This window comes from Hylobates moloch, unplaced genomic scaffold (assembly GCF_009828535.3).
Source record: "Hylobates moloch isolate HMO894 unplaced genomic scaffold, HMol_V3 SCAFFOLD_16, whole genome shotgun sequence".
Taxonomy (NCBI): domain Eukaryota; kingdom Metazoa; phylum Chordata; class Mammalia; order Primates; family Hylobatidae; genus Hylobates; species Hylobates moloch.
Genome location: NW_026652291.1, coordinates 47,255,561 through 47,283,409, shown reverse-complemented (window position 1 = coordinate 47,283,409; position 27,849 = coordinate 47,255,561). Strand labels below are relative to the sequence as shown.

The 27,849-nt window shown below is 40.5% G+C and overlaps 1 protein-coding gene across 1 annotated transcript; it reads left to right on the top strand.

Annotated features, from left to right (window-relative positions):
• Nucleotides 1-86: 86 nt before the first annotated feature.
• Nucleotides 87-27,527, top strand: PSMA3 (proteasome 20S subunit alpha 3). Its single transcript, XM_032179696.2, has 11 exons — nt 87-275; nt 3,075-3,157; nt 7,745-7,868; nt 13,347-13,448; nt 13,527-13,600; nt 16,540-16,612; nt 19,304-19,369; nt 23,038-23,084; nt 25,960-26,027; nt 26,471-26,535; nt 27,371-27,527. Exons 1-11 carry the CDS (start codon nt 255-257, stop codon nt 27,413-27,415), a joined length of 768 nt encoding a protein of 255 aa, XP_032035587.1. The 5' UTR covers nt 87-254; the 3' UTR covers nt 27,416-27,527.
• The last annotated feature ends 322 nt before the right edge of the window (nt 27,528-27,849 follow it).

Genomic DNA, 27,849 nt, shown 5'->3' with positions numbered 1-27,849 from the left:
GGAGTAGCCTTTGCTTTCCCCAACCCCGCCTCCATTGCTTCTGCACATGCGCGCCGCCAGCCTCTCGCGTCCCGCTTCTTTCCCACAATACTCCTCGTCCTCGGGGCCGGAGCCGCGGAACGAGCCACAGAGAAAAAGGTTATTGGTTGGCGGTTCAGCCAATGAGCGGGCCTGTTACTAATTTGCGGCATCCTGTGGTATAGGGGAAGCGCTCCAGGCCTGGAATCCCTACGCGTCCCGTTGGGTTTAGCACGATGAGCTCAATCGGCACCGGGGTGAGTTCGCTGTCTGTCGGTGTAATAGTTTAACCTAAGGATTGGGGTTGAAGGGAACTCGGACAGACCACATGGGGTTCGCGGACCCGGGGTGCTCTGAGACCGTCTTCGGCTGGGTGGGCCATTTGCAGCTGTTTGGAGACCGGTCGTCTTTATCCCCTATATGCTAGGCCTGCGTCTCAGGTGACCGTGACTCCTGAAGCTTTTCAGCGCAGGTGTAGCCGGCTTGGCGTCGCCGCAGTGAGGTTTGGAGCCGCTTTGGATTGCTGAGTCACTTTCTTCAGCCACTTAGGGAAACCGAAAGTGGAAACTCGTGGGGCTTGAAATAGTGTGTTCTCTTGAGAACCACCGAGGCAGTGAGATTTGGGATTCCACGGTCTGGAGATCGTGCTTTTTGTGGACTGCGTTTGCAGTTTCCAGGGTGCTGCTGATTCACGGGCCTTCTCTGTCATTAAGTGTGCAGATCATTGACCTCTCAGTTTGAGTCACTGGAAACCCTGTCGGAACAGAACTAATAAAAATGGTCTGAAAAACAATCTGATGAATCCTTCAGTTTTTCCTTTCTCGTTTTTCCTGTACAAATTACCTAACAGCGCTTGTAGGCATTTATTCCGTAAACGTTTAAATGGTTACTTAGGAACTTAACAGCTTCAGACTTTTCATAGACTGTTGAGGATTTTGCAGTGGGACTTGTTAACTTGTTTGGCTTTCCTTTGTTAAACGTATTGCGTATGTGCAGTCAGTTTACTCCTTTTATGTACTTCTCTATATAGAAAATACAGTTTCTAAAAGATTTATTGGTTATTTGCACTAGAGTTATTGAATAATGAGTTTCTCAGTTCCTCAATTTCTACTTCTTAACAAGATTCTCATGCTCAGCCTTAAGTTCAAGTACTGGTGTTCTAAATTTCATAATAGGCAACTTATGTCTGGAATGGTTTAATCCATTCGGTTATGAATGCTAAAGTTCTGCCATACTTTTCTTGGATAAGTAAATGCTCAATATTAAATCTTGTAGCAAACTGACTTTGCAATTATATTAATATTACCTTCAATTAATAGTATTTCATTCTACAAACCTTTTAAAGAATACTTGATAATGTAACCATGTGGGATATTTTAGTAACAATGGTAGGGTTAATGATCTGGGTTTAACAGATCAGGAAACAGACTCAGAAAGTACCACTGCTGAAGGCTTATCTTCTGTCTTCATTTCTCCCAAGAACTCCAGATATGAACATTTGTTTGTCTGCTTGACATGTCTGTCCACTTGATCGTTTAATAGTCATTTCGTTCTGCATGTGAAAGTAGAGTTCTGGGTTTTCTCCTCACCTTGCCATTTTGCATCTACTACAGTCTTCAGCTCAGTGAATGATCATATGAAAAAATCTGTGATTTATCTTTAATTCCTTTTTTTACTTTACTCCCAGAACCAACGCTTTAGCAAGTTTATTTTTTTATTTTTATTTTGTTCGAGACGGAGTCTTGCTCTGTTGCCAGGCTGGAGTGCAGTGGCACGATCTTGGCTCACTGCAACCTGCGCCTCCCAGGTTCAAGCAATTCTCCTGTCTCAGCCTCCCGAATAGCTGGGACTACAGGTGCGCACCACCACGCCCAGCTAATTTTTGTATTTTTCGTAGAGACGAGGTTTCACCATGTTGGCCAGGATGGTCTCCATCTCTTGACCTCGTGATCAGCCCGCCTCGGCCTCCCAAAGTGCTGGGATTACAGGCATGAGCCATCACGCCCGGCCTAGCAAGTTTATTTTTATTATTTTTATTTTTTTACTCTCAAAAAATATTCCCTTCTACCTCTTCTCTCATCTAAGCTACTACCACTATCTTTGGAACACCTTATCTTTGCTTCTTTTGTTCTCTCTACAATTTATTTTCCACATAAAGCTAGAATGATGTTTTTAAAAATGTAGGTGATACCACTCCCCCTGCTTAAATTTCTCATTGCATTTAGAATAAAATACAAAGTCCTTATTCCAGCCTGGAAGACCCAACATAATCTGGCCCTCAGCTACCTAACACAGTTTTCTCTTCTTTCTGCTGCTTACAGTGCTTGGGACACAGTGACCTTATTTCTGTTTCTTGACTGTGCTAGCCTTATTTCTACCCTAAGATCTTTGTGCCAAATGCCAAGAAGACTTTTCCTTCATATCTTAAATGGCTAGCTCCTTGTCATTTAGGTTTGACTCAGCCTAAATATAACTGCCCAGAAGGCCTTCCCTGATAATGTAGTCTGTACTAGTTCCTTCCATTGCTTTACTCTTTTATTTTCATCTTAGTGCCTTTTCTGATTTACTGCTGTATCTCTAGCACCTAGATTCATGTCTGATTTGAAATTGAAGGACGTAATGAATGAGTGATGACCTTTGTATTCCGTATAGTGACTAACATCTCATTAACTGCTTGGTGAATGCCAAATCATTTGTTTGAAGTCTTTTAGTTTGTTAATGGCAGAGTTATCATTACAAATTTAAATGTTCAAACTCCAGTGCTGGTTCTACTGCCCCATATTAATCTTTTTCAAAAATGAGTTGTAGTCTGTGTGAAAAGTGTTCTGACTTCACCTGGGACTTGTATCCATTACTCTTCAACAGCTGAAATCTAAGGTATATAGCTTTATCTTAGCTACTGTTGCTGCCCTGACAAGTTTCCCTTTCCTCTCTTGAAAGCGAGGTCTTTGTTGGGATATAACAGGTTCCTGATGTTTAAGCCATTTAGAGGGGAAGAAACTGTATGGTCATTACTACCAAAGATACAAGCTTACTGTTGCCCTTTTCTCCTTAAGTATGACCTGTCAGCCTCTACATTCTCTCCTGACGGAAGAGTTTTTCAAGTTGAATATGCTATGAAGGCTGTGGAAAATAGTAGGTAAGAAACATTTAACCAGGTATTACATGTCTCCTTTTATTTTATATATTTTTGGTGATTAGGCTTTGTTATGTTACTTTGGTACAAATTAGTATATGTCCCCAAATCTCAACTTATTTCCAGATCTCTTTCTAGGCCAGATGCTTTCCATGAGCCCCAGTCCTATATTTCTCGTTGATTCCAGGATTATCCACTTAGATTATCCATGTTGCAGAGTGTATAAATCACATTCATTATCATCTTTTTGTTTTCCATTTTCAAATTCTTGATTTGTATCATAGGCTTCCTTAGCCATTAGGTTCGTGACCTTGTTATTTTTTATTTCTCATATATCTTGTGTTTTAAATGTCTTATGCAATTAGTCACGTGTTCGATTCAGCAAAGATTTTTTCTATGTCTGTTTCTCTTTTGAGACCTGAGTCTCACTCTGTCACCTAGGCTAGAGTGCAGTGGCACGATCTTGGCTCACTGCAACCTCTGCCTCCTGGATTCAAGTGATTCTCTTGCCTCAGCCTCCCCAGTAGCTGGGATTACAGGCATATGCCACCATGCCCGGATAATTTTTGCATTTTTAGTAGAGACGGGGTTTCGCCACGTTGGCCAGGCTGGTCTCAAACCCCTGGCCTCAAGTGATCCGCTCACCTCGGACTCCCAGAGAGTAGCCCCAGTCCTATATTTCTCGTTGATTACAAAGAGCTGGGATTATAGGCCTGAGCCACCACGGCCAGCCTAAATATGTTTTTAAAAAGTCAGATTTATGCAAAGATGAGGAAATATCTTTAAAAATTGAAACCTTAAAAATGAGTGTTTTTTTCCTGAATGAAGAAAAAATGCAGCCGGGCATGGTGGCTCACGCCTGTAATCCCAACACTTTGGGAGGCTGAGGCGGGCGGATCACCTGAGGTCAGGAGTTTGAGACCAGCCTGGCCAACATGGTAAAACCCTGTCTCTACTAAAAAATAAAAAAATAAAAAAATTAGCCGGGTGTGATGGCACATGCCTGTAGTTTCAGCTACTTGGGAGGCTGAGGCAGGAGAATCACTTGAACCTGGCAGGTGGACGTTGCAGTGAGCCAAGATTGCACCACTGCACTCCAGCCTAAGCAACAGAGGCTCTGTCTCAAAAAAAGAAAAAGCTAGGATTTTAAAAATGAGACATAGTTTCACTCTTATTGCCCAGGCTGGAGTGCAATAGCGCGATCTTGGCTCACCGCAACCTCTGCCTCCCAGGTTCAAGCAATTCTCTCAGCCTCCCGAGTAGCTGGGATTACAGACATGCACCACCACGCCCAGCTAATTTTGTATTTTTAGTAGAGACAGGGTTTCTCCATGTTGGTCAGGCTGGTCTCGAACTCCCGACCTCAGGTGATCCGCCTGCCTCAGCCTCCCAAAGTGCTGGGATTACAGGCATGAGCCACGGCGCCCGGCCTAAAAGTTCTTCTTTTTAAAGATGTATGTAATCTGTCCTTTGATACTACACCCAAAGTGAACAAATGATGGTTTCTTATTTAAAAAAAAAAATTTATTTATTTATTTTAAAAAAGAGACATGGCCTCTGTCACTGTGTGGCCTCGGCTGGTCTTGAACTTTTGGGCTCAAGTAATCCTCCTGCCTTGGCCTCCCAAAGTGATGGGATTACAGGTGTGAGTCACTGCACCCGGCCTATTATTCCTTTTTTTAAAGAAAACTTTTTTGGGGGGCAGGACACAGGATCTCGCTTTGTTACCCAGGCTGGAGTGCAGTGGTGTGATTACAGCTCGCTGCAGACCCGACCTCCTGGTCTCGAGCTATTCTCCTCCCTCAGCCCCACAAGGTAGTTGGGACTGCAGGCATGTGCCACCACGCCTGGCAAATTTTTTTTAGAGACAGGGTGGCCACCGTGTGGCCCAGGCTGGTCTCGAACTCCTGAGCCCAAGTGATCTGCCTGCTTAGGCCTCCCAAAATGCTAGTATTACAGGTGTGAGCCACCACACCCAGCCGAAGTCTTTGAATTCTTATGAAAATAATTTTGACCTCGAAGCCTGCCTGAAAGGATCTCAGAGATTTCCAGATTGTCTTTTCTTTTTTTTTTTTTTTTTTTTTGACGAGTCTCGCTCTGTCGCCCAGGCTGGAGTGTAGTGGCACGATCTCGGCTCACTGCAACCTCTGCCTCCCCGGTTCAAGCAATTCTCTGCCTCAGCCTCCCGAGTGGCTGGGATTACAGGCGCCCACCACCACGGCCGGCTAATTTTTTTGTATTTTTAGTAGAGATGGGGTTTCACCATCTTGGCCAGGCTGGTCTTGAACTCCTGACCTTGTGATCCACCCGCCTCGGCCTCCCAAAGTGCTGGGATTACAGGCGTGAGCCACCGCGCCCAGCCCAGATTTTCAAGAATGTTTTAAACAGTGTGGAAGATGTTGAGTTAATTAAGACAGGCTTCCTGCTGGGCGTGAGCCACGCCTGTAATCCTAGCACTTTGGGAGGCTGAGGCAGGTGGACTGCTTGAGCTCAAGAGTTCCAGACCAGCCTGGGCAACACGGTGAAATCCCGTCTCTACTGAAAATACAAAAAATTAGCTAGGCGTGGCAGTGCACGCCTGTAATCCCAGCTACTTGGGAGGTTGAGACAAGAGAATCACTTGAACCCGGGAGGCAGAGGTTGCAGTGAGCCAAGATCACGCCACTGTACTCCAGCTGGGGCGACAGAGCAAGACTCCATCTCCAAAAAAAAAAAAAAAAAAGTGACAGTGTTTCAAAATGTTGGCCAGGCTGGTCTTGAACTCCTGGCCTCAGGCAATCCTCTCATTTGGCCGTCCAAAGTCCTGAGGTTACATGCTGACCTACTGTAGAGCTTGAGTTCAACTAAGTTTGCAAACCTTTTGGGGAAATTCATTTAAATAGGCAGTGGTGAAGAGGAAATGTATTCTAGCATCCAGGATAACCTCAAAGACATAGAATCAAAAATGAACATGAGGTTTTTGAAGGTTGACAGTGAGGTAACCAGTAGAGTACAGAATTTATAACGGGAAATTGAATATGCTCAGGGGGCTCTGCCAGACTCTTAGGAGTTTAAACTTGCAAGGGGAGCCATGGAAGACACCTGAAGTGTTGGGGAAGGAGTGTCAGAAATTCTTAGAAAATTTGTTGTGTGCATCTGTTCATTTTTCTGGGAAGAAATGCCATAGTTTCATCAGATTTTAACAGGCCTGTGAATAACACAATTCCCCTGCTTTTCAGGTTGTGGATCCCTTTTTAGATTATGACTATGGCAAAATGAAACAAAGCTAGGAATTAGGCTGGTCTTAGATAAAATGGATTAGAGAAGTAGAAAAGATGCTGTAGTAATCTAGGCCTGAAATTATAAGGATCCCAGTGCTGGTATAATTATTGTAAAGAAGTGGACATGAAGGAAATTTTGAAGAAAAAAATTAATAGTAAATAGAAGCTTAACATGGAGGATGTACAGCTTGGTGATGCTATTATCTAAAATAGAGAAGTTGTGCCAGTAGTCCCAGCTACTGAGGCTGAGGTGAGAGGATTACTTGAGCCCCAGACTTCAATTCAAGCCTGGGCAGCATGGCAAGACTCCATTTCTTTAAAATAAAGAAGAAAGAGAAAGTTGAGATGATTTTACCAGAAAACTGTACAATCAAGCATTGCTTATTTTGTCTCTATTGTTTCCGATCAGAACTACCTTTATTAAAAAGGAATAGAAGAATAAAGTGTAACACATTTTCATCTTGAAATGGCAACATGTAATTTCTCCACATTTTACTTGTGTGTGTGTGTGTGTGTGTGTGTGAGACAGGGTCTCACTCTGTTGCACAGACTGGTGTGCAGTGGTGCAATCTTGGCTCACTGCAGCCACCACCTAACTGGGCTCAAGCAATCTCTCACCCCAGCCTCCCAGGTAGCTGGGACTACAGGCGTGTACCACCATGCCTGGCTAAGCCAGGTTTCACCATGTTGCCCAGGCTGGTCTTGGACTCCTGGGCTTAAGAGATCCTCCTGCCTCAGCATCCCAAAGTGCTGAGATTACAGCTGTGAGCAACCGTGACTTGTCTTAAGAGGTTATTTTAAGATCTTTTTATTTTAAACAGTTGTAGCAGAACATATATTTTATATTTATATACTTACTAGAAGCAATATGTTTATTACGGAAAAATTGGAAGAAAGAGATGAGCAAAAGGAAGAATAAATCATAATCCTTCTACCCAGAGCAGTCACTGTTAACTTTTTAGTTTGTATCTAACCTTTTATGTCTGTTATGTACCATTTTTAATGGACATGAATTTATGTCAACATTTGTTTATAACATGATTATCGTAAGCCAGACACTGTGCCATATTGTTTCGTTAGCATCATTTTTATACTTATATATTAATATATTTTTAGTCAAATGATGTACTAGATTCTGGAGGGAGGGTCACATGATATTTATATGGATTTAATGTATTTATTACACTTTAGTGTGTTTTCCTGGTTTTCAAATGTTTTACGGTATCTGGCGTGCCTTAAATGTTACTTATTTTGTTTTTTTGTTAAACTTAAGTTTATGAAGTTTCTTTTATTTTCAGTTAAAAAACTGATTTTCTTCTCCTTGTTTCAGTACAGCTATTGGTATCAGATGCAAAGATGGTGTTGTCTTTGGGGTAGAAAAATTAGTCCTTTCTAAACTTTATGAAGAAGGTTCCAACAAACGACTTTTTAATGTTGATCGGCATGTTGGAATGGTAAGTCATGTTTAAAATGTTCCTTTTTGTCTTGTCCAATTTCTTTTGAAGTAACTGATTGGAATAGATCACTGTGGAGTCACAAAGTAATCACAGCAAGTTACTGCATTTGTCCAGTTCACTGTCCAGTAGAAAGGCAGCATTCTCATAACCTTATTAGTGATGGGGGAAAAACCAAGTTGCTGAAAGAAGAGCAGGTGAGGGAGAGGGGTGGGGAGAATGCGTAGAAATGAGATCTTGGCAGCACACATCACTAATGAAGGTAAATGCTTGAGACGTGAAGAATCTTTAGCTTTCTGTATCTTTTGTGGGGATCACTGTCAAAGATGCCATCAGATAGCGAACACCTTTATATATGGTGGAACATCAGGAAAGGATGTTTAATGAAAAGTGAACACATCCATAATAGTTTCATAGGGCATCACTGAAATTAAGTTATTCATGCAGTTGGTATCTAAGTTGTGAGTGACTAAATTGCAAGCCAAGCCATAAATACACGACTGGTATATACTAAAGTCACCCTACATAGATGGCAGACTTGGCTTAGTGAGAACCACTACTGAAGAAAAAACAAAAAGAACGAAATGATTCTAACCCTGCCACCTGAAAAGGAAAGGAAGAAAGGAGAATATCTGTATATTAGGTTCTATGCTGGGAGCTCTTTACATAAATTACCTTGTTTAATCTTGACAACCCAGTGAAGGTTATATCAATGTCATTTTCTTTTTTTTTTTTTTGGTTTGAGACAGAGTCTTGCTCTGTCACCCAGGCTGGAGTGCAGTGGCGCCATCTCAGCTTATTGCAGCCTCCGCCTCCTGGGTTCAAGCGATTCTCCTACCTCAGCCTCCCAAGTAGCTGGGACTACGGGTGCCCGCTACCATGCCCAGCTAATTTTTGTATTTTTAGTAGAGGCAGTGTTTCACCATGTTGGCCAGGCTGGTCTCGAACTCCTGATCTCAGGTGATCCATCTGCCCACCTCAGCCTCCCAAAGTGCTGGGATTACAGGCGTGAGCCACTGCACCTGGCTTAATGCCATTTTCACAGGTGTAAAAATAGATGCACAGCTAGTAAAGAAAAGCTGGGATTCAAACTTGGGTCTGCATGTTACTCGAGAGCCCTTTCTAAATGAAAAGACACCTTATATGACCCACATCGTTCAGCTGATAGCTTTCTTATATCTAAATGAGATTTAATGTTACACACAAACACAAAAAGTACTGGTAAAGTATAACCATAAACCATAAAGCTAATTTTTTTCTTCTTCAAAGATTATTTTATCTCAACAATGTTTCTCCTGAACAGATTTTTTTATTTTGCTGCAAATAACAGGATTTTATTTTATTTTTTGAGACGGAGTCTCACTCTGTCATCCAGGAAGGAGTGCAATGGCACAATCTCAGCTCACTGCAACTTCTGCCTCCCGGGTTCAAGCAATTCTCCTGCCTCAGACTCTCAAGTAGCTGGGATTACAGACATACGCCACCACACCCAGCTAATTTTTGTATTTTTGGTATAGACGGGGTTTCACCATGTTGGTCAGGCTGGTCTTGGACTCTTGACCTCAAGTGATCTACCTGCCTCAGCCTCCCAAAGTGCTGGGATTATAGGCGTGAGCCAGCGTGCCCAGCCTAGCATTTTATTCTTTTTAAAGGATGAATAGTATTCCATTTTGTATATATACATTTTCTTTTTACTTTTTTTTGTTGTTGTACAGATTTTTTTCGTCACCCGGGTACTAAGCCTAGGACCCAATAGTTATTTTTTCTGATCCTCTTCCTTCTCTCACCTTCCACCCTCAAGTAGGCCCCAATGTCTCTTGTTCCTGTCTTTGTATCCATGAATTCTCATCATTTAGCTTCCACTTAGAGAACATGTGGTTTTTGGTTTTCTGTTCTTGTGTTAGTTTGCTAAGAATGCTGAACAGATTTATTATTGCCAGTGAAACTGATATGTTTTGATGAAACTTGCTAGATTGTAACCTAGCTAGTAGGAGGTGATCTTGTATTCTTTTATGTACTAGAAAAAGTTTATATTTTGAAAAAAATTATGCATACACACACACACACACACACACACACACACGCCTTGCTCTGTTGCCCAGGCTTGAGTGCAGTGGCATGATCATAGCTCACTGCAGCCTTGCGCTCCTGGGCTCAAGTGATTCTTCTGCCTCAGCCTCCCAGATAGCTGTGACTACAAGTGTGCCACCACACCTGGCTAACTTTTTGTTTTTTTTAAGAGATATGATCTTGCTGTGTTGCTCAGGCTGGTCTTGAACTCCTGGGCTCAAGCGATCCTCCCGCCTCAGTTTCTTGAGTTGCTGAGATTATAGGCATGAGCCAATGTGCCCGGTCAGCATTAGACATTGAAGAGGGCTGGAGAAAATTAAGACTTAATATCCTCCCTCCTTCCACAGTTGTCATCTTCAAGTGATTTGAGAATTATGTGACTTTACAGTAAGCTTTCTCTAAAGCAGTAGAAGATTCTTTAAGTGGTGTAACTTACTGGCATGGGTTACCTTGGGGAAGCTATTCTAAACACCCATTTCCTTGTCTGCAAAACAAGGGTGATAATAGTACTTGGCACATACAGTTGTTGTGAGGTTAAAAATTATTATGTAAAATGCTTAACATGTAATGAGTGCTCAGTATCTCTTAGTAATTATCATTATTACTATTACTGGGTAGCATAGAAAAAAAGGCTATTAAAGATTTTGATACCACTTTTAAATTCTGTAACTGTCCTAGGCTAGAGGGTTTCAAAAACTTGGTTGGTTTATGGTACCTTAAGTGTCTCAGTAGTTTTTCTCATGGCTTCCCTAGGCTGAAAATACCTAATAGTTTCGTTTATTAAGTATTTAGGTCCAAAGAACTTAGTGTTTACATCCTAAAAACTTAGTAGCCATTTTTTTTAAAACAAATACACACATAGTGAAAAATATTTTTATTTAAAAATTAAAATGTTTTAAGCAACCAAAATTTCCAGTATGTACACTGCACAACCTCCCAAATTTGGATGCGGCCACTGTCATTTCCTGTTCCACACTGATTTTTGCACAGTACTTACTTTTTTTCACAGCAACCACTAACAGCCAAGCTTCTCAAAGATGTGACGGCATTGAAAGGAATGTAGTAAAACGATCTAATGTTCAAACAGAACTACTTGGACATTTTTCTCCAAACTTAAAATATGCCACACTAGGCCAGGTGCAGTGGCTCACACCTGTAATCTCAGCACTTTGGGAGGCCAAGGCGGGCGGATCACCTGAGGTCGGAAGTTCAAGAGCAGCCTGACCAACATGGAGAAACCCTTTCTCTACTAAAATTACAAAAATTAGCCAGGCGTGGTGGCGCATGCCTGTACTCCCAGCTACTCGGGAGGCTGAGGCAGGAGAATCCCTTGAACCCGGGAGGTGGAGGTTGCGGTGAGCCGAGATTGCACCACTGCGCTCTAGCCTGGGCAACAAGAGCAAAACTCCATCTCAAAAAAAAAAGAAAAATATGCCACACTAACGTGATTTCACTGCAGTGCCTGAGGGCCTCTCGGCACATACACAGTAACTGCAATTTTGTTTTTTTGGTTTTTTTGTTTTGTTGTTGTAGTTTTTTTTTTGAGACAAAGTCTCATTCTGTAGCTCAGGCTGGAGTGTAGTGGCATGATCTCGGCTCACTGCAGCCTCTGCCTCCCGGGTTCAAGTGATTCTCGTGGCTCAGCCTTGGGAGTAGGTAGGATTATACGTACCTGCCACCACACCTGGCTAATTTTTGTATTTTTAGTAGAGACAAGGTTTCACCATGTTGGCCAGGCTGGTTTCAAACTCCTGACCTCAGGTGATCCACCCGCCTCGGCCTCCCAAAGTGCTGGGATCACAGGCATGAGCCACTGCGCCCGGCCTAGTAACTGCAATTCTAAGCCACAAGTCTTGAAAGACAAATGGCTTATCATTGTAGTTTATTCAGCCAATAGGCTGAAAAAGATTTGCGATTGTGCCTTTTAGAACAAAACAGTTACAGGTTGAGTATCCCTCATCTAAAATGCTTGGGACCAGCAGTATATCGGATATTTGTTGATTTTGGAATATCTGCATTATATACTCATCAGCTGAGCATCCTTAATCTGAAAATTCAAAATCCAAAAAGCTCTACTGTGCATTTCCTTTTTTTCTGAGATGTAGTCTCGCTCTGTTGCCCAGGCTGGAGTGCATTGGCATGATCTCGGCTCACTGCAACTTCCGCCTCCCAGGTTCAAGCAATTCTCTGCCTCAGCCTCTCGAGTAGCTGGGATTACAGGTGCCCACCACCACGCCTGGCTAATTTCTGTATTTTTAGTAGAGATGGTGTTTCACCATCTTGGCCAGGCTGGTCTTGAACTCGTGACCTTGTGATCCACCCGCCTCAGCCTCCCAAAGTGCTGGGATCACAGGCGTGAGCCACCAGGCCCGGCCTGAGCATTTCCTTTGAGTGTCATGTTGGCACTCAAAAAGTTTGATTCTGAAGCGTTGTAAATTTCAGATTTTTGGATCAGATATCCTCAACCTGTAATAACTTTAGAGAAAAGATCAAATTTGGGCCGGGCACGGTGGCTCACACCCGTAATCCCAACATTTTGGGAGGCTGAGGCAGGCTGATCACCTGAGGTCAGGAGTTCAAGACCAGCCTGGCCAACATGGCGAAACCAAACCCTGTCTCTACTAAAAATATAAAAATTAGCCAATCCCAGCTACTGGAGAGGCTGAGGCAAGAGAATCCCTTGAACCTGAGAGGCAAAGGTTGCAGTGAGCCCAGATGGCGCCATTGTGCTCCAGCCTAGGTGACACAGTGAGACTCGGTCTCAAAAAAAAAAAAAAAAAAAGAAATCTGACCAAGACCCATGGTTTTTATTCTTTATAATGAGGTAGCAGTAGTGAATCAGGGGAAGAGGGTTTATGATAGAAGTAGTCCTGAATATTGGCTGGGCACAGTGGCTCATGCCTGTAATCCCAGCACTTTAGGAGGCTGAGGCGGGCAGATCACGAGGTCAGGAGATCAAGACCATCCTGGCTAACATGGTGAAACCCCATCTCTACTAAAAATACAAAAAAATTAGCTGGGTGCGGTGGCAGGCACCTGTAGTCCCAGCTACTCGGGAGGCTGAGGCAGGAGAATGGCGTGAACCCAGGAGGCAGAGTTTGCAGTGAGCGGAGATCATGCTACTGCACTCCAGCCCTGGTGACAGAGCGAGACTCAATATCAAAAAAAAAAAAAAAAGGAAATGTCCTGAATATGAACATTGGGCAAAGCAATGAAGTTATACTTAGTAAATTTCTAAATTATAATTTCATACTCAAGCATCAAAATGCCTTGTAGAGAGACCTTTAAGCCAAAAAAGTTTTGAATGGTAATACTTGTTAAAAAAATGTTCAATAGGTCTATATTAATTGCAGACTTTGATTTGTAATAGGAATGCATTCCTCTAGTAAATCGGTGCTTTTTTTTCAGGCAGTAGCAGGTTTGTTGGCAGATGCTCGTTCTTTAGCAGACATAGCAAGAGAAGAAGCTTCCAACTTTAGATCTAACTTTGGCTACAACATTCCACTAAAAGTAAGTTGATAATATATTGAGGAACCTTTTGGACGGTAATAGAATCTTATTAATAAGCTCTTCTGCTTCCCTCCATAGCATCTTGCAGACAGAGTGGCCATGTATGTGCATGCATATACACTCTACAGTGCTGTTAGACCTTTTGGCTGCAGGTATGAAATTTTGTGAATTATTCAAAAGGCAGATCTGTACTATAGATATTTATTATGTTCCCCAGCATCTTAGCCTTTTACATACTTAAAAATAGGAACTCTTGTCGAGAAGTATTAGGGCAATGATTAAATAAAACAGTGTACATAGAAACTACTTGAGGCTGGGTGCCATGGCTCATGCCTGTAATCCCAGTACTTTGGGAGGTTGAGGTGGGAGGATTCCTTGCGCCCAGGAGTATGAGACCAGCCTGGCCAACGCAGTGAGAACCTATCTTTACAAAAAAAATTTAAAATTTAGCCAGGTGCAGTATCACATGCCCATAGTCACAGCTACTTAGGAGCTGCTTGAGAAGATCATTTGAGCCCAGGAGTTCAAGGCTGGAGTGAGCTGTGGCCATACCACTATACTCTAGCCAGCGCAATAGAGACTTTGCTCTTTTAAAAAAAAAAAAAAAAAAAAAAAAAAGGTTTAAATAGTGAAAAGGACTATATAGATCTGAAGTGATTATAAAACAAAGAACTGATAATAATGACTTTAATCTGATTATAATAAGCTCTCTGGTATTAGTCCCTGATATTCTTAGGTAATTTTAAAAATTACGTCTCACAATTCCCATTAGGCACAGTTTCTCTTTCTGTTGAAGTGAAGTGCTGATATTTTGGGGTGAAGTGGGGATTCAGCTGCATAAAGACCTGGAATAGGTATAAATATTCAAATTTGGCTTCACAGATTTGTGACTAGATTTTTCTAAAATGAAAAGACATGTTTGGCTTATGACTTAAAACAGTCAAACATGTTTGGTTAAAATAATACATATACTAACATCTGAGTGCTCAACTGTAGTCCTACCTTTGAGTTGTTTATCATCAGTCATATTTAATTACTAAGATATTAAAGAAAACTTGAGTTTTATTCTATTGGTAATATTACATTAGTGTTTTATGTTTTGTTTTACTTTTTGAGACAGTTGCTTTGTCACCTGAGCCGGAGTGCAGTGGTGCCTTCATGGCTGACTACAGCTTTGACCTGGCTCAAACGATGCTCCTACCTCAGCCTCCCAAGTAGCTGGGACCACAGGCATGGGCCACCATGCCTGACTAATTAACAAAATTTTTTTTTGTAGAGACGGGGTCTCACCATGCTGCCCAGGCTGACATTAGTCATTCTTAAGCTTCTCAGTTAAATTACATTATGAAACACTTTCTTTTCAGACTATGTAAAATACCTTTCAGCTGAGCTCTGAGTTCATCAGTTAACTTCTCTACTCTTTTTAAGGGAGTAAGAATAGTAGAGATAACTTTCGTTTTTCAAAACTTTTTTTTTTTTTTTTTTTTTTGAGATGGAGTCTTGCTCTGTCGCCCAGGCTGGAGTGCAGTGGCACGATCTCGGGTCACTGCAACCTCCGCCTCCCGGGTTCAAGCCATTCTCCTGCCTCAGCCTCCTGAGTAGCAGGGATTACAAGCGCCTGCCACCACGCCCGGCTAATTTTTTTTAGTAGAGTCGGGGTTTCGCCATGTTGGCCAGGCTGGTCTCGAACTCCTGACCTCAAGTGATCCGCCCACCTCGGCCTCCCAAAGTGCTGGGATTACAGGCGTGAGCCACTGCACTGGGTCAGAGAGAACTTTTTCAGTAAACATCTATTGGGCACTGAGTTAGTCATAAATGTGGAGACACAGGTGTGAAGTCACATTGATAAAATATTAGTGAAACGATAAAGGGACAACAATTAGGGAACGGACTCTTTCTGGACAGGAGGCAAGGAAGAGTGTGAGATGTAGGGAGACTTGGTAGTTGCAAGCACAGGAACTGGTATGAAAATACGTGCGCCAGAGAGAGTTAAGTGTGCTTGGTGTGTAGAGTATGAGGTTTAGAGATGATATTGATGTAGGAAGGGGTCCAGTCATGTAAGTCTGTGCTCCATGCTGATTTTCTTCAAACGAAATGTTGAAAGCCTTTAAAATAGTGACAATGAGCTATATATTCTGAAGGATAAGTCTCATATCAGGGTAGAAAATGGAAAGAAATGACGGTAGGGATGGGAATTGAATAGTTTAAATATTCCACATATGAGATGATGTGTAAGATGATGCTGATTTCTTTTCTGCTGTAAGGCAAATATAGTTGTCCCTTGGTATTTGTGGGGGATTGGTTTTAGGACCTCCCATGAGTACCAAAATCCAAAGTTGCTGAAGTCCCTGATATGTATTTGCATATAACCTGTGCATATCCTCCTGTATGTTGTCATCTCTAGATTACTTGCAATACCTAACACAGTGTAAATAGCTGTTACACTGTATTGTTTAGGGAATAATGACAAGAAAATCACAGTTGTTCAGTACAGAAGCAATGTTTTTTGAAAGTTTTCTATTTGTGGTTTGTTGAATCCACAGATGCAGAACTCATGGAAACAGTGCCCACTGTATGTCGCAATTTAAGAAAGTCAGTATTTCTTACAATCAGCTAATAGCCTAATTTGTTGGGCATAGAAAAATAAACTGAACCAATTCTGATTATTGCAGAGAAATGATTGGCAGGATATTGGGAAATAGAATGAAGGGTGGAAAGAATTTCACATGGATTCAGTATACTCTCCATCAGGAATTTTGTTCCCTTGACCTTTTTGTGTTTATGCCTTATTTATTGGGCCCTCTCATAGTTGTGATTTTCATCTATCTATCATTACTCCTTTCCTCGTACTGCTAGACTTTCCAGGAGATCTTCATCAGAAAGATTAATACTAAACAAAAGCTACATGAATTTTGAATAATCTCTTGTACTAGTTTTAATTAATTGAAGCCACTGTTTCAACGTACTTACTATGAGTTATATGTGTATTAGTAATTTATCTCAGAAACAATATAATTGCATTTTAATCATTTTTTCAAAAATACTTTTATGTTATTGCCATGGTTTAAGCTGTTTGTATACTTTTATGCAGTTTCATGTTAGGGTCTTACAGTGTGAATGACGGTGCGCAACTCTACATGATTGACCCATCAGGTGTTTCATACGTGAGTACTTTCGAATCATTTGAAATTCTATTTTAGTTTAATAGTATTTCATTAGCATTTAAGTCTCATAAGATTATATGAAATTTAAAAAAAACTCATTCAAGGAAAGTAATTTTTCTTTTTCTTTTTTTTTTTTTTTTTTTTTTTCACAACAACCTCTTGTCCAACAGAATTTTTTTTTTTTTCCTTTTTTGGGGAACAGGGTCTCACTCTGTGGCCTAGGCTGGAGCACAGTGGCGTGATCACGGCTCACCGCAACCTCTGCCTCCCAGGTTCAAACGACTCTTCTGCCTCAGCCTCTCGGGTAGCTGGGATTACAGGTGTGCACCACCTGGCTAATTTTTTATATTTTCAGTAGAGACAGGCCTTTGCCATGTTGGCCAGACTGGTCTTGAATTCCAGGCCTCAAGAGATCTACCCACCCAGGTCTCCCAAAGTGCGAGTATTACAGGTGTGAGCCACCGTGCCCAGCCATGTTTTCTTGTTTATCATTAATAACCGATACGAGGCAGAGGAAAGATTTGTTGTTTTCAGTATGTTATTTATAGAAACTATATAGTGCATATAGTATTTTGAATATGTGATTTTCCTTTACTACTATAAACACTATCTTAAACTGTATTTAATGTCTTTTTTCTTTTTTCCTCATTCTTGCCCAGGCTGGAGTGCAGTGACACAATCATAGCTCACTTCAGCCTCTTAACTCCTGGGCTCAGGCGATCCTCCTACCTAAGCCTCCCAAGTAGCTGGGACTACAGGCTCATGCCACCATGCCTAGCTAATTTTTGTATTTTTTTGGTGTCTATAGAGACAAGGTCTTTCCACGTTCCCAGGGCTAGTCTCAAACTCCTGGCCTTAAGCAATCCTCCTGCCTTGGACTCCCAAAATGGTGGGACTACAGGCGTGAGCATCGATGTCCAGCCATGTCATCCCTTTTATTTATTTATAAGATGGAGTCTCACTCTGTCTCCCAGGCTGGAGTGCAGTGGCTCGATCTTGGTTCACTGCAACCTCCTCCGCCTCCTAGGTTCAAGCAATTCTCCTGTCTCAGCCTCTCAATTAGCTGGGATTACGGGCATGTACTACCATGCCTGGCTAATTTTTGTATTTTTAGTAGAGATGTGGTTTTGCCATGTTGGCCAGCTGGTCTCCAACTCCTGACCTCAGGTGGTCTGCCCACCCAGGCCTGCCAAAGTGCAAGGATTACAGGTGTGAGCCACAGCACTGGACCTAATTTTGTTTGAGACAACGTCTCGCTCTGTCACCTAGACTGGAGTGCAGTGGCACCAAGCCTCCGCCTCCCCAGTTCAAGCAATTCTGCCTCAGCCTCCCAAGTAGGCTGGGATTAGAAGCATGCATCACCACACCCGGCTAATTTTTGTATTTTTAGTAGAGACGAGGTTTCACCATGTTAGCCAGGCTGGTCTCGAACTCCTGATCTCAAGTAATCCGCCCACCTTGGTCTCCCAAAATGCTGGGATTATAGGCGTGAGCCACCCTGCCCTGCCTTCCCTTTTAAAGAGAAGGTTTAAATGTGATTTCTAAGAGCTTCCCCTAAATTACTACCATTTCTTTTTTTTTTTTGAGACAGAGTCTTGCTCTGTCGCCCAGGCTGGACTGCAGTGGTGCAATCTTGGTTCACTGTAACCTTTGCCTCCCGGATTCAAGGGATTCTTGTGCCTTAGCCTCTCAAGTAGCTGGGATTACAGGCCTGTACCACCACACCTGGCTAATTTTTGTATTTTTAGTAGAGACAGAGTTTCACCATGTTGCCCAGGCTGGTCTGGAACTCCTGGCCTCAAGTGATCCACATGCCTCGGCTTCCCAAAGTGCTGGGATTACAAGCGTGAGCCACTGCACCCGGCCTGTTACCGTTTCTTAACTGTTTTCTTATCCTTACATTTTTGTCGTTTTTACTAATTGAAGAAAATGAAGATTCTTAAATATATTTTGCTGCAACAGAAGTATATATGTGTGCATCCTTTTTTTCTTTTTTGAGATGGAGTCTCACTCTGTTGCCCAGGCTGGAGTGCAGTGGCGCGGTCTCAGCTCACTGCAACCTCTGCCTCCCAGATTCAAGCGATTCTCCTGCCTTAGCCTCTCGAGTAGCTGGCATTTCAGGCACCTGCCACCACACCTAGCTAATTTTGTATTTTTAGTAGAGACAGGGTTTTACAGTGTTGGCCAGGCTGGTCTCCAACTCCTGACCTGAGGTAATCCGCCCACCTTGGCCTTTCCATAGTGCTGGGATTACAGGCATGAGCCACCACACCTGGCTGTGCATCCTTATCTTTAAAAAAATTTACAAAATAATAAAATTGGGGGTTTAGAGTACTGAACTCATAGGAATTAACTTTATTTCTGTGTCTCAGGAATATATAATTTCATTTTTCATTGTCATAGTGCTAAAATCTTTTCCATTCCTGTTCCCCAAAATGTCTTAAAGTGTGTATGATTACATAATTTACATATTTTTGGATATACCTTTATTAAAAATATGTCGTTTTAGAATTGTTTGGTATTTTAATATTTTTGAGCCCTTTGGCATTCATCAGAATGTTTGACTATATTTTTCTATACTTGCTTTTAAAAGTTATTTAACATCCTTTCACAAGGTTATAGAAACATTAGTCATTAATTATATATGATAGTGTACTAATTCAGTGATTATATATATTTTTTTCTAAATAGGGTTATTGGGGCTGTGCCATTGGCAAAGCCAGGCAAGCTGCAAAGACGGAAATAGAGAAGCTTCAGGTAATAATTAATGCTTGAATTTTTACTGCATCGTCATCCTAATGCAGTGAAATTTTATCACCACAGACATTTCAGTCTAAGGCAGGGATGTCCAATCTTTAGTTTCCCTGGGCCACACACAAAATACACCAACATTAATGATAACTGATGAGCTCAAAAAAAAAATCTCATAATGTGTTAAGAAAGTTTACGAATTTGTGTTTTGGCCCCATGCGGCCTGTGGCTAGAGAAGCTTGGTGTAAGGATATAGTGTGGTTTGATGTTGAGAGTTTATGAAGCTGCTAAGTCACTGAATGGGAAAGCTGATAACATATTCTCTATAGAGTTGTGTTTTACATCCCTTTATGATTCTGAGTAACTGCTATAAAGCCTCAATCTAGAAAAACACAACTTTTGATATGATTTCACAAAATCCTTGAAACCTATTTATGAATCTCTGAGCTCTAGTTTGAAAATTTTGTTTAAAATTTTGAGTTAATAAAAAGTTGTCTTTTTCCTATATTCTTTGGAACACAGCTTTTATGTCTGGCTGTGCTCCACTGGTTCTCTTAACTTTGCTCCTAGCCAGATAAGGCATAAAACCTATACTCTTAAAACTACCCACTTTTTCCTTCACAAAATTCAGCTATTAGTGTGAAAAAGTTTTCTTAAAAACTTGGTTTTCCTTTTAGCCATACGTTGATCAACTTAAAGACTTCATGGATACTGTTTCAATATTACTGATTACCTGTCAGAAACTTGCCTAAAAAGCAGGCATACCATTTATCAGTGTTTTGGTAAACTGAAGTGAGATACAATTTCACATACATTTAATGTTAATGCTGTACTAGAACCTTGCTCAACTAATTACTCATTCAACTTATTTAAGACCAGCTTCTAGAAAATATTTATTAGCACTTGGCATTTATACAATGTTAAGTTCTAGAACCCCCTATAAAACCTAATTTGTTTCGTATTTTAGTAAAGTTGACAAAAGGATCTTAGAGGTCATTTAGCCCAAGCTCAACTGCAGATTAAACACATTGCATAGGACCACAGAATCAGCTGGTTCTGAACAGTATCCAGACCTTATGAGTCTTAGACCTATGTTCTTTTCCATTGCACACTTATTAGTATGATGCTAGGTTCCTATCTTCTACTCTTTTCCTTTTGTTTTCATCTCTCTGTACTATTATATGGAAATTTGAAAATCAGAATATTTATGTCAGTTAAGGGGGATTACCCCTGTAATCCTACCAGTTTGGTAGGCCAAGTTGGGAGGATTGCTTGAGCCCAGAAGTTCCAAGACCAGGCTGGGCAAAAGAGTGAGACCCTATCTCCTACAACAAAATGTTAGCGAGATGAGGTGGTGCGTGCCTGTAGTCCCAGCTACTTGGGAGGCTGAGGCAGGAGGACTGTTTGAGCCCCAGGAGTTGGGGGCTACAGTGAGCTATGATCACGCCACTGCACTCCAGCCAGGGCAACAGAGCGACACCTTATCTCAAAAAAATAAAGGAAATTAGACTATTTAGAGCAGTTACTGTCTTTCTGTAGTTAAATCCTAGTAAGGAATGGGAAAAACTATAACTACCAGAGAAAAATCAAGAAAAAATAGTCACTTTAATTGAGGAACACTTTCAGTTTGTGACAAAATTATGCTGTGAATCAGGTGTTGCAAATTATGGCCCACTGCCTGCTTTTGTGTAAGTTTTATTGGAACACAGCTACATTCAGTCCATGGCTGCTTTTAGAATACAACAGTAGACTTTAACATTTGGAACAGGGAACAGAAACCAGAGCCATACAGCTAATAAAATAGAAAATATTTACAAGTTGATGCTTTACAGAATCCATCTGCTGATCCCTGCCCTATCATTGTTCTCTTCTGATGGTCTGTTTACCAAAAAATAAAAACTTCACAAACATATGTAAAAAATATATTTGCCATTTAAAATGTGCTTTTCAAGTTTGACTTTTTAGACTGCAATTAATTCACTAAATACAGAACTAATAAGGGCAAAAACTTAAAGATCAGTATTCTTTCCCTTCCCATCACCCTCAACTTAACATGAAGAACTGTAAACATCATAAGCTTACAACAAACCTATCTAGTTAGACTTCAGTTAACCACTTACACGTCCCGCTCCCCCATGAACTATTTGAAAAAAGCTGCAGGCGTAATATTGTATCCCTAAATACTTTATTCTCCTTATACCATTATCAGACCCAAGTATCATCTAATAGTCCATAATCAAACTGCCTAAGCAGTTTCTACACGGTCTTTTTAACTGTTTCAAACTATCGAGGTTCACATTTTCTTCCCCAAAATATTTGAGTCTATGCCGGTTGCCTTTAGTTGTACCCAAATAATGGTTTGTGTATTTCCTAAGATTAGTATTCTTAAATTTAAATTTAGTGTTATTTTTCTTGTTGTCATTGTTCCTTCTTCCTCATGTGGTTGTGCAGGCAGAGCTTGAGCATCCAGATTTCAAAATTAAAAAAAAAAAAAGATAATCTAGTTTTAATATACAGCAGTTGAATCATCTTAAGTCTAGACTGCTGTATGAGCACCCATTATCTTTCACTATATTCCATCATCCCCCAACGTATCCACAATAGATGAAGGGCAGTTTGCTCAAACATCGTTTGGATCCTGTCATGTCTGTTCAGAAATGCCTGTCTATTCAGAAACCCACGTCTAATAATAAAATCTTGCACTGGTTACTATCAAAACCCAACAACATACAGACTCCTCAGCTAGGCCCTAGGGGTATTTTTCTACCTTGATTTCCAAGTGTTCATTGAAAGAATGCTTAATTCTAATTTGGAAAAAAGCTTTTGGCTTCCCACTTCTGCTTTACACATTGATCTTTCTTGAAATCAAATCCAATCCAATCTGTATTCTAAGAACCTGCTCAAATCTTGGTTCTTCAAAGCTTTCCCTGGTATTTTGCATTTTTGCTTTGAATAGTTCCACGAAGGATAATTTCTTACTCCTTCCTTCATCTTTCTGTATCTTGCATATAGTAGATATTAATGATTTGTTTGCATTTTGTTATCCTAACTTGGCTATAAAGAAAATCAGATGTCTTCACCAGTCGTTCAAACTTCAGGTCTGCCTACAGATTCATAGATGGCTGTGGATTTTTATAATTTTACTGCAAAGTTAGTGGTAACTACAGGTTATCTCAGAATATCTTTTTTGGCGTATAAATTTTTTTCTCTTTTTTTTTTTTGAGACAGAGTCTGTCTGTCACCCAGGCTAGAGTGCAGTCGTGTGATCTCGGCTCACTACAACCTCTGCCTCCTGGGTTCAAGAGATTCTTATGCCTCAGCCTCCTGAGTAGCTAGGGTTACAGGCGCGCACCACCTCCGTGCCCGGCTCTTTTGTATTTTAAGTAGAGACAGGGTTTCACCATGTTGGTCAGGCTGGTCTTGAACTTCTGACCTCAGGCAATCCGGCCGCCTCAGCCTCCCAAAGTGCTGGGATTACAGGCGCAAGCCACTGCACCCGGCCTGGAGTATAAATTTCAAAACATTAAAATATGAATCAGGAAACTTCGATTCTGGTGTTTTTCAGACTTTAGGTTATTTTCCTTGGTTTTATATCTGAGTATAAAAGTGAAAATAGTTATTACACAAGTGGAAAATGTTCTTCTGATGAACAATATACATTTTATTTTCTATAGATGAAAGAAATGACCTGCCGTGATATTGTTAAAGAAGTTGCAAAAATGTAAGTTGAAATTTTTCTTACCATCCACAAAAATATTTCACTTGATCTTTGCATATATATATATTACAATTGATCCTAAGAAGCTGTTTTCCTGTAAAGTAACTTAGTGTATAATTTTTAGAAGGTAAATTTAACATTCTAAGAAGCCTCACGAAGGAAGAAAATGTTTTTAAGCAACATTTTTTAGTAGTAATGAATAGGATGGGAAAAATAGCTTTTGACAAAATAAACTCCTGTTATAGGTTAAGGACATACAGTGTACCATTAGGGTCTTAATTTGTTAGCTCCCAACTTCTCAAATCTCTTAAGTCCTAATAATAGTAATCTTAAGATTGCCTCTAACAATGCTTACAAACTTTATAGGTTACAACTAATTATTTCAATACATGATCTATGAAGCTGGCTCATTTATATAATCTGCTATTTATTTGGGAAAGATATGTTTCACTTTTTCAGGTTTATTATAAAAGTTCCTATAACAAGGTAAGAAGAGCAGTATTACAAAACATTTCAAAAACCAGCTTAAGAAACCCTGAATAGTTTATTACAGGTATATAACGTAGAATACTATTAATATGTAACAGGTATTTGAACAGTAAACAATAAAAAAGTCAATTAACCTGGGTAGTGATGTTTCTAAAATTTTGTGATTCTTCTAGATCAAAGAGTGTAGACATCTGGTATTACAAAAAGATTCCAACAAAATATGGTGTGTAGTCAGCTTTTTAGATTCAAAAGTTATAATCATAATTCATAACAACTCTAAGTGTTCCACATTAGAACTACATGAACAAAGTCTAGTCAATCAGCTGTCCGTACGGTAGTGTATCAGGTTTTATATCTAACAATACGTGGAAGAAAAAAATTCCAATGGGCTCTATTGTATAATAAACATACTATTTACATGACGCTCAGTCTCTTATAACTGGTCCATCATTACTGCTACTGCCTTTATCCCTCTTGCTACCTCCTCCCCTCTGCCCTCATAGTTTCAGTTGTGAAGCAAGCAGAAGCCATTCTGTGATTGTCAGTTAATAACGGCAACACTAGGAACCAACATACAGCAGAGCTGCTAAGAAAGGAAGTCAGATATCTTCCTTGAATTGTATAGTATTTTATCATGATATACTGTTTCCTTCACTGAACCAATCCTTTGAAGTGCTTCTGGAAATCAGTTCTTACCATCTTTTATATTTAGGTATAATGGTAGTCATCTGTTAAGTGTTCCATGTTAGGAAAGCCATCCCTTCATCATTTAAGAAAATGGAGCAGCATGTTATCTTTTACTTAGTTCTAGAAAATCAAGATCCTCTCATATTATAGCAAGGTTTTAGAAGACCCTCCAAAAAGTAAGGTATGTAACTCAGTGCACAGTATTAGATAAAGCTATACTCTGCTACTGTACTTGATACTTTTTTTTTTTTTTTTTTGAGATGGAGTCTTGCTCCGTCATCCAGGCTGGAGGGCAGTGGCACGATCTTGGCTCACTGCAATCTCCACCTCCCGTGTTCAAGCAATTCTCCTGCATCAGCCTCTCAAGTAGCTGGGATTACAGGCGCCCACCACCACGCCTGGCTAATTTTTGTATTTTTAGTAGAGACAGGCTTTACCATCTTGGTCAGGCTGGTCTTGGAACTCCTGACCTTGTGATCCACCCACCTTGGCCTCCCAAAGTGCTGGGATTACAGATGTGAACCGCTGCACCCGGCCTCTTGATACTTTTTATGTTACTTTAATACGTTGCATGACAGTGCCTCCTTCTTTGCTGTAATTTGTAAAGTACTACAATGTGAAGTCCAGGTTATGTGGCATATATGCCATTATAAAATGGACAAGGAGCTTAAAAAGACTACTGCCAAGTAGGTTGAAGAGACCACTAATAATTGCAAGCACATAAATTAGTTTTATTTTTTTGAAACAGTCTCAGTCTGTTGCCCAGGCTGGGGTGCAGTGGTATGATCTTGGCTCACTGCAGCCTCCACCTCCTGGGTTCAAGCGATGCTCCTGCCTCAGTTTCCCGAGTAGCTGGGACTAGAGGCCTATGCCACCACACCTGGCTAATTTTTGTATTTTTAGTAGAGACGTGGGTTCACCATGTTGGCCAGGATGGTCTCGATCTCCTGACCTCATGATCCACCCGCCTCTCCCTCCCCAAAGTGCTAGGATTACAGGCACGAGCCACTGTGCCCAGCCAATTAGTTGGTTTTAAAAATATTTAAATTAATGGACAAAAAATATTCTAAAAGGGCACAGTTAATGACGCCTCTTCCTAGTGAATCCGTGTTCTTTATGAGTTATCTTTTATAGTTAGTATCTTTTTTTTTTCTGAGACGGAGTCTCGCTCTACTGTAGTGCAGGATGGAGTGCAGTAGTGTGATCTTGGCTCACTGCACCCCTGCCTCTCGGGTTCAAGTAATTATCCTGCCTTAGCCTCCTGAGTAGCTGGGATTACAGGCGCCCACCACCACACCTGGCTGATTTTTGTTTTTTAGTAGAAACAGGGTTTCACCATGTTGGCCAGGCTAGTCTCGAACTCCTGACCTCAAGTGATCCATCGGCCTTGGTCTCCCAAAGTGTTGGGATTACAGGTGTGAGCCACTGTGCCCAGCCAAGTTATATCTCTAAAGCAATGTGCAAAAATAAACTGAACTTTGGTTGATTAGGTATATTCAACATTTGTCGGGAGAGTAGATGTTTCATTTTATTTCAGTTCCTGTGTAATTTGTCTTCTCTAATGTTCAATACTATGCAGAATGTGTCTGTGTAATTTTATAGATACTTTTATTACAGATGGACATTCTAATTTGTACTATGGGTCTGTGAACTACAATGTTTGGAGGTTACCAAAATCTTACCTTTCCCTTTTCTATCCTAGAATTTACATAGTACATGATGAAGTTAAGGATAAAGCTTTTGAACTAGAACTCAGCTGGGTTGGTGAATGTAAGTTATTTTTGTACATTTATTTGCCTTAGGAATAATCTGTACCACAGCTAATTTACAACTGAGTGTCCTTTCTAATATAATGAAAGCTAAAACAAATTTACTGGGTTGTCTAATGAAGGGAAAGTTCTGCTTAATAATTAAGTTGTGAACAGGTTTTTTGAAACATCCATTTCATGGTTTTAAGATATTATGCTATAAATTAATGCTCAGGATTTATAAATTATAGCATAATTTACTTTTATTTCCATAAGAACTTAATATGTAGGCACATATAATCTCATGTAGAAGCAGCACACAAAAATATTTGAGTATTACTCATAGTACAACTTTGCAACCTTAGGTGAGTCAGGTATGTGGATTGGGTAGATCCTATAGTATACTGCAAGTTGCAATATGGTACTCAATTTAAAATTCATTTACACATGTGGCTTAATTTACAGTAACTAATGGAAGACATGAAATTGTTCCAAAAGATATACGGGAAGAAGCAGAGAAATATGCTAAGGTAAGCCACAGCACAAAAACTTCTCTTGGCCAGGTACAGTCAGGGAATCACTTAGCCCAGGAGTTGGAGACCAGCCTGAGCAGCATAGCAAGACCCCCATCCCTAATTTAAAAAAAAAAAAATTCTCTAACCAAAATTATGTGTTGAATAATATAAATAAACTGAGGTGGTTTCTATTAAATAACACTGATAGTTCAGTTGAACTAAGGATAGAAATTTTCTAGGTTATCTCTAGTGGGTAAAGTTGCTTTGATTCCAAAAAACAACTTGGGAGTTTTAGATTGGAAAGAGTTTTTTAGGACTTTTAATACTTTAAATATTTGTTCTTCTTTTTTTTGAGACGGAGTCTTGCTCTGTCACCCAGGCTAGAAGGCAGTGGCACCACCTCTGCTCACTGCAACCTCTGCCTCCAGGGTTCAACTGGTCCTCCTGCCTCCGCCTCCCAAGTAGCTGGGATTACAGGAGCATGCCACCACACCTGGCTACTTTTTGTGTTTTTGGCTTCACCAATAATACAGAGACGGGTTTTCACCAGGCTAGTTTCAAACTCTTGATCTCAGGTGATCTGCCTTTTGGCCTCCCAAAGTGCTGGGATTACAGGCATGAGCCACTGCACCAGGTCTCTTAAGTATATATTCTATCAAAGATACAGTCATCGCATGTTAGAGCAACATTTGCTTAACTTTGCTTGGGTATCTTATTCTAAAACTGTTCATTCGATTACAAGTAAAGGAATTTAACCACTTAATTCAGGTTGTTGTAGCTTAACTTGCCCACAGGTGTGGGATATAACAATTTTAAAAATCAATTTTAAACACCTGTTTTCTCTTAACAGGAATCTCTGAAGGAAGAAGATGAATCAGATGATGATAATATGTAACATTTACTCCAGCATCTATTGTATTTTAAATTTCTACTCCAGTCCAATGTAACTATTTAGCCCTGGATTATACATACTGTCCAATTTTCATTAAATTTTTGTCTTATAACTATTGAAGTTTGGTTAATATCTGCTTTACAAAATTGGTGGGGGTAAAGGAGGACATTTACTCAATATTAAAATATAGATTTATGACTACTGAAAAAATTCCCTGGTTAAAATGCTGCAGAATTAATTCCAAGACTGTAGATTAATTGAAATCCCCATCTTCATCACTCAACTAGAATTTACAGATCATATTCTCCTGGGCTTTTATACAAAAAGCACCTACCAACTTAGTGGACAAATAACTGATACGGTTTCCCACTTTCATATGAAATAACTGGTGGTCATCAGTCACTGTTAATCTTTAGATGCGATACAGATGACAGATG